This window comes from Crotalus tigris, unplaced genomic scaffold, assembly GCF_016545835.1.
Source record: "Crotalus tigris isolate CLP2741 ecotype Arizona unplaced genomic scaffold, ASM1654583v1 scf7180000020201.887925, whole genome shotgun sequence".
NCBI classification, from domain to species: Eukaryota; Metazoa; Chordata; class Lepidosauria; order Squamata; family Viperidae; genus Crotalus; species Crotalus tigris.
This window is the reverse complement of record NW_024097902.1, coordinates 423,289-437,153: the sequence shown is the minus strand read 5'-3', so window position 1 is coordinate 437,153 and position 13,865 is coordinate 423,289. Positions and strand designations below refer to the sequence as shown.

The following is a 13,865-nucleotide window of genomic DNA, read 5'->3' as shown; positions in this document are numbered from 1 at the left end:
TGGAAGTGCTGACTGGGGAATTCTAACAATAGCAATCCCAACACAAGAAAAGGGAGAATCAGTTTGCAAAAGGAAATTCCAAACTTTCAAACTTCCATGATTCAAATAGCTAATATTATTTTCCAAGTGATGTGATTTTTGAATTGTGATGAAATGAAGCATCTGGTAGAAAGGTAGCAATGTAATGGAATGTGTTTATTCTAATTTTAATCAATCTATTTGGTACAATATAGAGAAACAGAATGCAATACAGGCGTAGAATAATTTGTATTCAAAGGGGCAGTGCCCAATTTCTTTTATCATCAAATTGCTCAGCCTGACAGAAGCAGTGTATGGAATTTTTCATCCAAACTCATTGGAAGATGGAGAGTAATTTGACAGGATTCTCAGTGACCTTATTTTTTTTACTGTTTGTTGTTCTGTCAAGTAAAGTGATAGGCAGAACAGTGGAGAAGACAAAAAGTGGTGTCATTCACCTTCATGTAGATTTTATATTTTATACAGAGAAGTGAGAAGCACTTGGGTCAATCATTAAAATACAACAGTAGCTTCCTTATTTTCCGCTTCCAACTTTCAATAAGTAATCTCCAAGCCAGTTTATAAATTGAAACTGCTGTTTGTTCAATAGGTGTAATATATGCCCATCATACACTGATTATCTTGAATTATTGCAACATTTATTAGGTCCCTTCTGATGTGTTTTCCCTCTACTTCCAACTTTCTTATTAAAAATATAGTACAGGTGGTCCTCAGGTTACAACACCTCAGTCAGTGACCATTGAGAATTACAATGCCACTGAATAAGTGGTACTGTTATGACTGATCCTTGGCATTCCAACCATCATCTCCCACTAATGTGACAGTGATTTCTTATGTTCCCTGCTTATTTTCCACAAATAAAATCAATGGGGATCAGGTAGGAAGTTGGAAATGCAGTCATGTGAGGTTCTTGCTTAATATCCCACATGGTCCTCATTTAATAATGGCAACTGGGATGGCTGGAACTGCTATCCCTAAGTAGTGCAGTCATGCACTTTATGACCATGTCATTTACATAATCCCAGGCTAATGGTAGCCTGATTTTATTCTTACTACAGTCAGTGGAACTATTCACTGATCTCTGAATTATTCTTAAGTGAGCAATATTCCTTTTAAGATTAATCAGATATTATACATTGTTTATAACCCCTAACTTATTTATTTATTTGTAAAATGTATAGGCTGTCAATCTTTTCTCAAGGTAATTCTGGGGAGCTTATAGGTTTGTTGGTTCTTTGTGTAGCCCCATTCTTCTTAGATGCAAAAGACCAGGGACACACATTAAGTTTTAATTAAAATTTAAAATCATTTATTGCTCAAGCTTATGCATAGGAATCTAGTCAACTAGTTAGCACTATTTTGACACTAGCTAAGGGTTAATGGAATTCAAGAAGATTTGGACTTAGTTCGCTAGTGGCAATGTAGAGAGTCTGGGCTGATTCCTCTCTTCACTCCACACACACACTCACACACACAAACGGACTCTGTCACTCTTTCTCCTATAATTCTACATAGGCAATTTTGAACAGGATGTACTGGTTGGCATATGAACATGTAAGGCTGAATTTAGGAATAGGTGTTGTCATTTTACATTTTAAACCAGGTGTGACAATTCCCTTTCAGAAACCCTGGGATTGCATGCTAGCAAGGAATGAGATTAATCTCTGCTGGCATATGAGATACAGACTGATAGACAGACAGACAGAGAGACTTGTTAATAGAGGAATAAGGCATTCAATTCAAATTTAGATTCGTATAGGATACTATGATTCAAAGAAAATGTAACCTTCTATGTAAATATATTTAACAACAGGTTTTAGGAACCTAGTTTGAATCATATGATTGCCTGTTGTATTAGAACTGAAGTTACCTTTCAAAGTCTTTAGCACAACAAAGCCTATGTTGTTTTAATACCAGTTTCAGTTTAATAATATCTACTTCCCACCATCAAAATCCTGGGCACTTTATATTTTGAGCCTTCTTTATAGAGCCAGCTCTTCCTTGAGTCAGCACAAAGCACATAGCTTCTTCAGTCAAGTATTTGATTATGGGGAGTATCAAACTGGGAAAGTCTTTCTTACTGGTCTAATTAGGATAATTGCAGTGTATCTCAGATTCTGGTAGATTGGGCTATCAGGGTCTGTGTCTTTCCATTGTGATATGATCATTTTCTAGAAGTGTTATGTGATCTTTTGAATGGAAGAGGAGGAGGATGACCATCTGGTTTAAGGTGGGCAGAGTTCCATTGGTATTGGGTATTGGGCTGGTGTTTTATGTTATTGTGCTTTGGGATAAAGTTGAGCATTTGTTTTCATATTATAGTGTGGAACAGCAGCAATGGAATGCATGCGGCAATACATTGGTGAAGTTTTGGATTTTATTGCTGACATGCATACTTTAACTAAATTAAAGGTGAGTTCAGAAAAATCAACTTAATGTCATTTCATTATTACGAAATTCTATATTATCTATTTAATTGGGAAGATTTTTAGGTATCGTGTTTGTGAAAATCTTAAATAAAAATGAGCTTATCATAAAACGGAAACTGTGCTAGTGTTATGTTTGCTGAAGTTTTTTCTTGTGATGTTTCATCTTGTGAATTCCACTATTCCACTCTGAATTATGTAATCTTTATAGCAGTCTCATCTGATAGGGATAGGAGCATTTTGATTTGACGTGTCACCTGCCAAGGAAATTTATTTACTATCAAAATAGGTTTTTTTTAGGACTAAAGAATTATCTCTATAGATGTAAGATTTTTTTATGGTAATTTTATTAAAAATTAGAACCTCAATGATAAAAAACTAATACAAATTAAGAAATAAAAGAAAAAAGGGTAGAAAAGAAAAAGAAAATAGAAAAAAAGAAAAAATAACAATGTAGTAAATAAAACAAAAAGAAATATATAAAGAAATGACTACCTGCTTCATTACAGAAAATGTCAACAACTTTAGTAACTTATCACCTTCTCTTAAAATACAACAAATGATCACTTTTTCATATATCCTATCTCTTATCTATAAACAAATCCTTAAAACATCATTATTTCAGTCCTGATCAGCAAAAGTCCATTACAGGTTGCCAAATATAACATATCTAATTTAACCTTGATCAAATAAGCCAACTTTATGGGGTGGGAGGTATTGTTTTTTTTAAATCATTTTAATTTTTTTGTATTGTTTTTTCTATTTTGTGTTTTTATTGTTTGTAAACTGCCTAGTGTTGTTGTGGGCGAGTAGGCGGTTATATAAATGTCCTAAAATAAATAAATAAATAAATATTCCTTCCTTTTATTTTTAACACTCTTATTCTTTAGTCCTTTCAAATAGTGCCCTAAACTGTTTTTTTTTCCCTTTATCTCTTCTCTCCAAAAGCTTTAAAACTTTAACAAGCATCTTTTGTAAATCCAATATAGGAAAATTATCAAGCACACCCTCTTGGTTTTATTTGTATTTATTTACATACCTTTTAATTAAGACATCAGTCAGTTCTTTTATATAATATATTTTTCCACATCATTCTTATAGCTTACCACTTTTAAGTCTACTTTCAGACTAGTCTTAATCTTGTATTTGTTCCTCTTCCATAACATTTTAAAACTTGTTCCTGTTCCATAACATCTTTTAAACACAATCTATTTATAGGAGCAAAACCTTTAAAAATCAACTTCTGCATCCATTGTTCAAAAATATTCTTCAAATAGTCAAGCTATTTTCCAAAGCGCCTGAAGGCAGGACAAGAAGCAATGGGTGGAAACTAAGCAAGGAGAGAAGCAACCTAGAACTAAGGAGAAACTTGCTGACAGAACAGTGGAACAACCTGCCTCCAGAAGCAGTGAATGCTCCAACACTGGAAGTTTTTAAGAAGAGACTGGACAGCCATTTGTCCAAAATGGTATACGGTTTCCTGCCTGAGCAGGGGGTTGGACTAGATGACCTCCAAGGTCCCTTCCAACTTTACTACTACTACTACTACTACTACTACTACTACTACTACTACTAATAATAATAATAATAATAATAATATGTCCAATATTAAAATATTTTGCTCTATTCCTTATTAGTAAGTTAAATTTAAATGTTCTTCTCCTTTAATTGTAATTTTTAGTTTCTTCTAGTTCCCTCTATTATCCAATCTATAAAGTCCCACCCTGTCATGTTTTGTTTTTTAAGAATTTAAAATAAACACATTTTCCTCGCAGGAAGGATTCTTATAATTAATTCCAAAATCTTATTTCAGATTTATGTTACTCTGTTTGTAAGTTTCTAAAATCCAAGTTTTAACCACTCTTTTGCTATTTATTAAAAACAATAAGTTCTTTAACGTCTATTTAAAATTTCTTTTGCTAAGGATTGAAGGGAACTCACATGATGCTGTACAACTTGTGATCCAAAAATGCCTAATAGCTGAAAAGCAATTAAAAAATCCTATGTCCTTAAAGGTATCAGCCATGGTTTGAACAAGATGGCTATTTCCTTATCTCTCACCAGAAACTACTACCTTGGGGCCTACTCTTAAGAAGCAATATATGGAACACTTATGGACAAACTCAAGACCTCTTCTTGTCCTGAGAGGAATTAGAAAGAGCCAATCTACTCACTGGCTCTTCATCCTACTGCAGTCACCTTTTAGCGAGCTATCTTCAGCTCATTATTTCAAAGTCTATAGATCTAAGATTTTTAATACTTCATCTGTGCTGGTTCCAGCCATGAATTTTTTTACTTGTTCTGTTAATCTTGCTCATTTTAGGGTTCATGATCATTATTTCTATTTTTGTCATACTGTGGATGTTTATATTTTATGTTATATCGTATATTGTGTAAGCTGCTGAAAATTGCAAATTATAGTGCCATATAAGTGTAATAAATAATTATATCAAATATTTTATCTCACATAAAACCAATATAAATATATTGTTATAGATACCACTGAGTACGTGGTGAAAGCTAAATGGTATAAAATGAATATTACTTCTAGACTGATATATTACTTGTAGCACTACTGGACTACTACCTTTAAATGATTTTGAAATGTTAAAAAATGGGAAGAACAAACTCCCAGATGATCTCATTTATGGTCATCATACAATGACAGGAATTTTAACTGTCCTTTCAGCTTCACGCATCCTGAACACAAGCAGTTCATAATAGGAATAAATGAATGAGAAATGAAGTGAATGTGAGCAGATCCACTGAGAGAACAAGTGAAATGGGGATTTTCAGGGTTATTTTTCTAATGGCTTAAGTAACTTTTGAGCAGTTTAGTAATGGAAAAAATAATGGAATCATTTTTATTGAAATATATAATGAGGACAAAAAAGCAAGCAGAATTAGCTGCCAGTTTAAATACGTGATAGTAATTTGTAAATAGATTTCCAAAGATATATCATCATAATAGCTCTAGACTTAAAGCTATCCAGTATTCGCCTTTAATATACAACATTATTAGAATTGCAACATTACTGGAAGATCCAAGGTTGGGGAAACTTTATGTAAGTAGTGTATCTTTAAAATAACTTTACTATTTAAACATCCTGCCTGTCCACTACAGAGTCACATGAAAACATGTTCCCAGCCATTGCATGAGGATACTTTTGGCGGACATCTCAAAGTGGGCTTAGCACAGATTGCTGCAATGGAAATCTCGCGGGGAAACCACCGGGATAACAAGGCTGTGGTTCGTTACTTGCCTTGGCTGTATCATCCTCCATCTGCAATGCAACAAGGGTAAAAAAGCCTTGGTCATGACTAGATTAAAAATACAAAGTTGAAATAGGTCATCAAATGGTGGGCCATAGGGGAAACTTTGAACATTCATGACTGGTATAGAAATAGGTATTCTTATCAACAAACCATGGGTTCAACAAGTGTTACCTTCACAATTTATATATCAAAATGGAAGATATATGCACGATGAACTATTTAGTGATCAAGTATTGTTGCTTGACTACTAGAAAAACAATCTCCTGCAAGAAATGAGGGGGATCCTAATATTGCCAAACTATCATATCATTATCTAACATGGTCAGAAGTGGTAACTACTGGGAATTCTACTTAAGCAGCCTGCTTACCTGGGGCTGCTCTTGAAGATCACTCAAGCTACAACTATTCTAGAATGTGCCGGTAATTAATGGATACACTATGGTACATGCATATAATCCCATTCCTGGTAAGTAGCACTGGCTTCCAGGAATCTTCCAGTGTAATTTAAGGTGTTGATTATTACCTATGAAGTTTTTAATGGATAGTATCCAAGTTATTTGGGATAGGCTGATTAATTCCATCCATCCCACAAGACCCTAGAAGGTGGGCATGCCTTCTTTTGAATAACATAGTTGTATGTGACCCCAGAAATATACATTCTCTGTCACAGGGTATGCCTTATGGAACAGCATCCCCCAACCCCCCCCCCCAAAAAAAAGAATTAGGCTGATTCTGAACCTGCTGACATTACATAAGTTGCTTAAAACTTTATTTTTCCCACAGACATTGTCACAAAGTGCTAGATAACCCCTATTAGAATAGTAATAATGATATATTAGTCATACATTGATTGTCTAGAATGGTATTCTTAGTATGTATGCTTTTCAAATAATACATATATTTGATAAACTTAAAGCTAAAATATATGTTCTTTCTTAACAGGCCCAAAGAATTCATTGAATGTGTGTCTCATATTCGACTGCTCTCTTGGCTACTGTTGGGGTCTCTGACACATAATGTTGTCTGTCCGAATTCTCCTTCAGCTTGTATGCCCATTCCATTGGATGCAGGTTCCCATGTTGCCGATCACTTAATTGTCATCCTGATTGGGTTTCCGGAGCAATCTAAGGTAAGAGACTTGCAAGATGATGATCACTTTATGACAGGGGTTCTCAACCTTGGCAACTTTAAGACTTGTGGACTTCAACTCCCAGAATTCCTTAGCCAACTTTGCTGGCTGAGGAATTCTGGGAGTTGAAGTCCACAAGTCTTAAAGTTGCCAAGGTTGAGAACCCCTGCTTTATGATATACCACTATACAAAAGGAATGTAGTCTTGAGTATGGTCCTAAAATTCTTCTAGAAGTTGTCATTGAAGTGTAATTTGTATTGTGACAGATGATAAGAAGTATTAATTATATGAAAAATATTCATAGTAAATCTGCCCGATTTCTGTAAGCTATACAAAAGTTGAATCTAGCTCTCAGCCCCTTTGAATTGCAACTCCTGCTATATAAAAAAGCCTATTTATCTTTTGTGAATTAATCTAATTAATGAAGCTCATTGTTAAGGTTCTTGTTCCTTGGTGGGATTCAAAAAATGATTTGTTTGTCAGCAATCTACCATGTTTTCCCGAAAGTAAGGCCTACCCCAAAAAAAGCCCTAGCTTGATTTTTGGGATGGGCCTAATATAAGCCCTATCCCCAAAATAAGTCCTAATTTTGGGGCGAGGCACACTTAAAAATCAAGCTAGGGCAGGTTAGGGTGTGGTTCTGCCCCATGCGCCCCGCACCCACTTACCTTGCAGCCAGCATCTCCTCACCGGCCCTCTTCTCCTGGGCTGTCTTCTACAGCCAGGCCTGCATTTCTCAGTCATAGGCCTTTCCAGAAGGCCTGCGCAGCCAAGAACCGAGCTACAGATGGAATCCATAGCTCAGTTCTGCAAGATCTCTGTAGCAGAGGATCAAGCTATGCATTGAATCCATAGCTCGGTACTTGGCTTCATAGGCCTTCTGGAAAGGCCTGACTGCTGCAGGCTGGAATGCAGCTGTGGAATGAAGCTGCTCCTTTGGCCCCAAAAGAAGTAGACTGGCTGGGCAGGGCTGTTGAAAAGAAGTGGACCGGCTGGGCAGGGCTGTCGGTGCCAGAGGTGAGTAAGACGTTCCCCGAAAATAAGACCTGGTGCCTCTTTTGGAGGGAAAAAAATATAAGAGCCGGTCTTATTTTCGGGGAAACACATTATCTAACTTTTGAAAAGAAATATTTTTATTCATAATAAGCAATACTGTTCAAAAGTGCTCTTTCTTAAGGCATTAAAAAGATTTTGCAGCCTTTAATTCAGGAGTAGAACTTTTTTTTTTCCTTTCTTGCTTGCTATTCCAGTTACATTCTCTGCTCCAGAGACCAAAAGCAAACTTACGAACACCTGGCCTCTCTGCATTGTTCCGTGCCAAAGTTCAACAGTTCTGACCAGTTCAGTCATGAATCATCCAAAATCTTATCTTGCAGGAAGCCTCTCCTGTCATCTCTCTGCAACCCTACCCCACCAAACCCACATAAAGGAAACTGCAGCCTTTTATACTTGGACAAATGTCTGGTGGTGTTTGGCTGTACACATCTAAATAATACATGTTAGATTTGGTTCATATGGAGCAAGTAATTTGAAGATGGGTGAACTCTTGGTGATTCTCTTATCATGAACAGATCATTGACCAGTCCTCCTGAGGTATCCAGTAAGAAAATATCAAATCTCTAGTTATAAGCAAGCAAGAACAACATTGCTTCAAAAAAGGGCATCACAAGCTCACTTAGCAAATTACTCAGCTTTTTTCTTTGAACCATCTATTTTTAAGGTTGCATAATTACTGTCAAAACTAATAAAAGCTGTGGTATTCCCTCATTAATGAGAATTTTTCTGTTATTTATTTTTCCAACCCATAGTTTTCAAGCTTGTTTATTTCTTTGCCTTATTTCAATGCATGAATATAAACTAGTATTTTAAGTATAAATGTCATATCACTCCTCTGACAGGAAAGAAAGTTTCAGAAAATTCTTGACAGATTCATTATAATTTCAGATTATGCATATATGTGTGTGTATGTACTAGAACAATGAATTGTTATGCTCTTATATTCTGAAAAACAATATACACATTCCATAAAATGTTATTTCAAGCAAAACAAAGACTTTGTTTTCCTTATTTTTCTTCCTGCAGACATCTGTCTTGCATATGTGTTCTCTCTTCCATGCCTTTATATTTGCTCAGCTGTGGACAGTATATTGTGAACAAGCCGCAGTTGCTCCTACAGTCCAAAATCAAAATGAATTTAGTTTTACAGCAATCCTCACAGCTCTGGAATTTTGGAGTCGAGTAACACCAAGCATCCTTCAGCTGATGGCACATAACAAGGTGGTGAGTCAGATATAATGATCCCAACTAATTTTACTGAGTCCAAGCTAATAAATAATAATTTAAAAATCTATGGCTGTGTATGCACATTCATATTACATGCAAATACATGTACCATGCACCTCATAGCAGAAACAAACTTGCAGAAGTGCATTAGCAGATCACATGTTTTGTTCAGTCATAGACATCTTCATATAGGCTAGAAGAGACTTCTGTTAAAACTCAGGTTATCTTAATCAAGAATTAAAAAAGGAGAACCATTTTTTTTTTTTTTTGCATTTGGGGAAGGAGAGCTTATAGAAAAAATTAGTACTTTAAATTGTCCCATTATGTCCTGATTATACCCAATTTTGGAATGGTATCCAAAGCTTAATATGATCCTCAAAGAACTTAAAGTTATTTGTACCCATTCTTTATTGTTTTAAATAATTATGATCTCTCTCTCTTCCTCTCCCTCTCTCTCTCTCTCCCCTCCCCCTCTCTCTTTCTGATCTTAAGCAATGCTATTTGATTAAACAGAAGGAAGGGAGGTCCTTTACCTTTATAGATTTTGTTTTTTGATAGACTGCTTAAGTATGGGGAAGCCATGGGTAAAAGGGAAAGCTAGCCTATTTCGTTATAGCTGCTCTATTATTATAGATTCTTTTGCAGGTTCACATTTATGGTGTATTACTAACGATGCTTGCACAACAATTCATATAAATACAACATGTGATGAAGTTTATCCTATTTGAAAAATCACTATATGAACATATTAAGTTGTAAAGGAATACCACTATGATTGGGTAGAAGTTTACAATGGAGGCTAGGCAAAAAAGGGCGTGGTCACCAATGCATATGTGCTTCATTCTGTTTAATCTAGAAGCAATCGTTTGTCAAACGCATGGCATGAGGAATGCCTAATATATAAATCCTGTTAGACTACCAATGGGACTGATTTAAATTTCAGATATTTCCACTGTGTCTGCCTGCAGTGTTTGGAAATATAATTAACTGGTCCTTCCAAGTAATGATGAACACAGTTCAGAAAGAAACTTTGTTAGTAATATTATAGGGCATCTGTTATGCAGAAGTTGGAAGACATGGTGCATCATTTTCTTACATTTACTGTAGAATGTAATTCTGAATAAGTATTGTAAAGATAAATTATTTAACATGAAATCTCAATCTCTGTTTATCTAAGAATGTTAATCAAGCCAGAGTAATAATATGAACCTTTATTTTGTGCTTTCATGATATTATTATACTGCTCATTCATTTTATTGCAGTATGTCTTTCTTTTATCCCAGATGGTAGAAATGGTGTGTCTCCATGTGATCAGTTTAATGGAGGCTTTGCAAGAATGTAATTCCACCATTTTTGTCAAGGTAGGTCAGCCCTTGGGGGGGGGGGCAGCAAAGTTTTTTTAAAAAATTGCTAAAATGTAAAGGGTTTTTCACATGTAGCTTCCTGGTCTTCCAAGCACTCAGAAAAAAACTTTTGAAGATTTATGGGCTTTCTAAAACAATATTTAATGGAGTATAAAGTGTAGAGAGAAGATTCACATATAACCTTCCAGCAATTAAAAAAAAAAGATTCCAATAATTAAATGCAGCTGTTAAAATATTTTTCAGTTATATAACTTGGCTATAGTGTTGTCCAAAACGGATGTAATTATTAATAAGAGGGACAAAATGTTATTACTGGTTTCTTTGTGGTTTTGTTCTAATAATTTTTGAGAAAAAGAATTACATTATACAAAACAGCATGTTGCCAATGGATAAAGGATGTTTTGTAATTTGGACTGCTATATTGGAAAACATTCTCAGGAATGCTGCAGGAAGGATTAAAAGGCTTGGCAAAGCTTCCCACGTGTACTCCCTTCTGGTTTACATTTTGGAAGAATAATATTGCTTTAAGCCATTTCCCTCTTTAGAGAAAGCCTTGTGGGGTTTTTTTTTTTTAACTCATTTACACCTCAGCACAGTATAAACAAGATGTCCTGGTGATGTCTTTTTTGTGTCAGGTTCTCAAGATATCATTATCATCTCATCTCCAGTTCATGACACAAGCATAAGGCATCCTCATCTGCACTAGTGTTAAAGTAATGTTTTCCATCTTAAGCCAATAGCATCTGATGGGAGTTTCATGGCATGTAAAATCTAGTATGTTTCACCATCCATTACTTAGGAGTCAAAGGCAAGTGTTCTACAGTAGTGATCAGAAGAGTGCTTAATGGTTGTCCCTCTGATCACTGTTTACTCTTAGATGCTGCTTTTATACTGCTCTTCCTTTAAAGAGCTGGCTTAAGATGCTGCAGATCCATAAAGTTAGAGGACTGCTCAGTGTTTGATTGTAAGATCTTCGGCCACCCTGGTTCTACCTCCTCTTCAACCATCTCAAGGACTTTAGACATTGTTTGTAGATGGGGGGTGGGGCATGGGGCAGGATATAGTGCTATGACAGATTTTAGCCTCATCCATAGCCACTTCAGTGATTTCATACAAATTAACCTATGGATTAAAAAAAGTGGGAATATTCTCCCACCCAACCCCCAATTGCTCATTCAGAGAAACTACTAAGAATGGAAAGTTGATTGCATGGAACAAATCTGAATTGGCTTCCTAGTTGTTTGGGGGAGTAAAAACAATGGCACTGTGTGTGTACTTTGAGATCTGTAAAAATGGCAGAGAGAATTAAAAAGAGCATCTCTGCACATGCATTTGGTTCCCAATGTTTTGGTTGGAAGAACGTACAAAATAGTGATTTCTTTCTAGGAAGATGAGAATCAAAGACAATGTGTATCTACTTAAGGATGCAAGCTGACATGTCATTGCATGCTTTTTAAAATCAAGATGAGAAGCATTTGCTCACAAATACATATTTTAAGTGATTATATAAGCAAACAGTTCATGTGGAAACATTAAATAGGTACATTTCATATATCCATGAATGGGATTCTAGAACTTTGTTGGGTTCATAGACACAGTTCCAAAAATAGCTGAATTACTATTTTTCAATATTTCCACATGAACACATTTATGTGATGCCTTTCAGAACTGTGTGTATGCTCTCAATATATTTTTTTAATCATAAACGGCAAAAATAATGCTCGCAAAGAACATGTGAGCATAGGAACTGCCTTTCTGAATCAGATCAAGATTCATTTATCCAGAACTATTTGTCTAGTTCTGCTTTTTCTCAAAGAGAACGGGATATTGATGGCCTTACCTTGTTTTTTGGCATCAGAAATAACAAGGTATATTGCTTTGGGATCTGAGGTTTCTATTTAGCCTTCACGTTTAGGAAATATTGATGGTAAATCCAATCTGCTTCTAATGAAAAGTGTCCTTGATTACAAGTTTAGATGCCCAGGTTTTCTCTGAGTGGGCACAGTTCAATACCATCTGTAACAAGAGGACTAATTCATGCTGTGTCAGGAACAATCCATAAGCAGTTATAATTGCATATTTCTCCAGGTGGTTTGGATTTTTTCTTGCACACTAGAATTTTTTTTTCCAATTTCGCCTTTGTGGATAGTTGACGATCACTATCATTATAATGTGGTTGAACACATTATCGAAATGGTTATTCCTTCAATGGGATTCCCTAAACAATGTCATTTCTCATAATGTGTATTAAATAAGGACTAGCCTGACCCCATCAGTGGAACCCAGCCAACTATTATATCATCCATTCTAACCAATGAAATCATATTCACTGAATGGTGCTTTAGCTCATTCTATTAATACTGATTCAATTTTGCATGATGGTAGGAGCTTAATTGGAAGAAAGTGAAACTTGATATCATTTAGAGGAACATTTTAGAACAGTATGTCCAGTTTTTAAAATAATCTTAGATAACGTATCAAAAATATCTTCACTTTTAAAATAAATCTGCCTTACAGTTAAAACACACCAGCCCTTTTACTTTCTTCCACCATCCCAATAATGAGACTCTGAACTAGTAAATGCCATAAACAATGGCTGCTAACAGATTATCTTTAGGCAGAGCTTCCCAGGGTAAGAAAATAGATAAACTCCTGTACATGATTATAAGATTATAGGTGATTTGTCAAAACAGCTCACAAAAATATTCAGTGCTGCAAACACATAATTTATTGAGCCATAGTGCCTTACTTCCTGATTAACCTCTAAAGAGTGCTATTTGTTTTTAGGAACTATATCAGGCTTGTCAAACTCACGACATCATGTACATCACATGACGTATCGGGACTTTTTCCCCATTGCCAGCAATGGGGTGGGCGCTGTTTCGGTATGATGAATCTGGTCTGTGGGCTAGCAATTCGACATGGCTGAATTATATAATCCCAACTGCATGTGACGTTTTATTTATTAGGGATCTTTTGTACTGCCTTTGTTACTTTATAAGCAATACACCTTCCTCCTCCCATTTTCTCCTTAAAAACACCCCTATGAGGAAGTTTGGGCTGGGAAAGAGTGACTGGCTCACAGTCAACCAATTGTTTTCATGCCTAAGTCAAGACTGGAACTCACAGTCTCCTGGTTTCTAGACCAGCAGTTACTACACCAAACCAGGTCTCATGTTACTATCAATTGGTATGTATGGGTTGATAGATCAGTTTAATTTTTAATATAGTGCACTTTGTGTACTATTAACTCAGCTGTTTTTTCCTTTACTTCGGTATCCGAAATCCTGGTTCTCCGTGAGACCAACCTAACTGCAGAGATAGCGAATCTGTAGCTCTTCAAACAG

At 35.6% G+C, this 13,865-nt stretch overlaps 1 protein-coding gene across 12 annotated transcripts in view; it reads left to right on the top strand.

Moving 5' to 3' along the window:
* UNC79 (unc-79 homolog, NALCN channel complex subunit) overlaps nt 1-13,865 on the top strand; it is a 176,024-nt gene that overhangs the window by 157,259 nt on the left and 4,900 nt on the right. For 9 of the 12 annotated variants that reach the window (XM_039365857.1, XM_039365854.1, XM_039365847.1 and 6 more), the window contains 5 exons: nt 2,362-2,451; nt 5,590-5,765; nt 6,684-6,870; nt 8,954-9,151; nt 10,417-10,515. In XM_039365857.1, coding sequence (XP_039221791.1) covers nt 2,362-2,451; nt 5,590-5,765; nt 6,684-6,870; nt 8,954-9,151; nt 10,417-10,515 — 750 coding nt within the window. The remainder of the gene's footprint in view (nt 1-2,361; nt 2,452-5,589; nt 5,766-6,683; nt 6,871-8,953; nt 9,152-10,416; nt 10,516-13,865) is intronic. The other 3 variants (XM_039365850.1, XM_039365849.1, XM_039365851.1) reach the window with 2 other exon arrangements.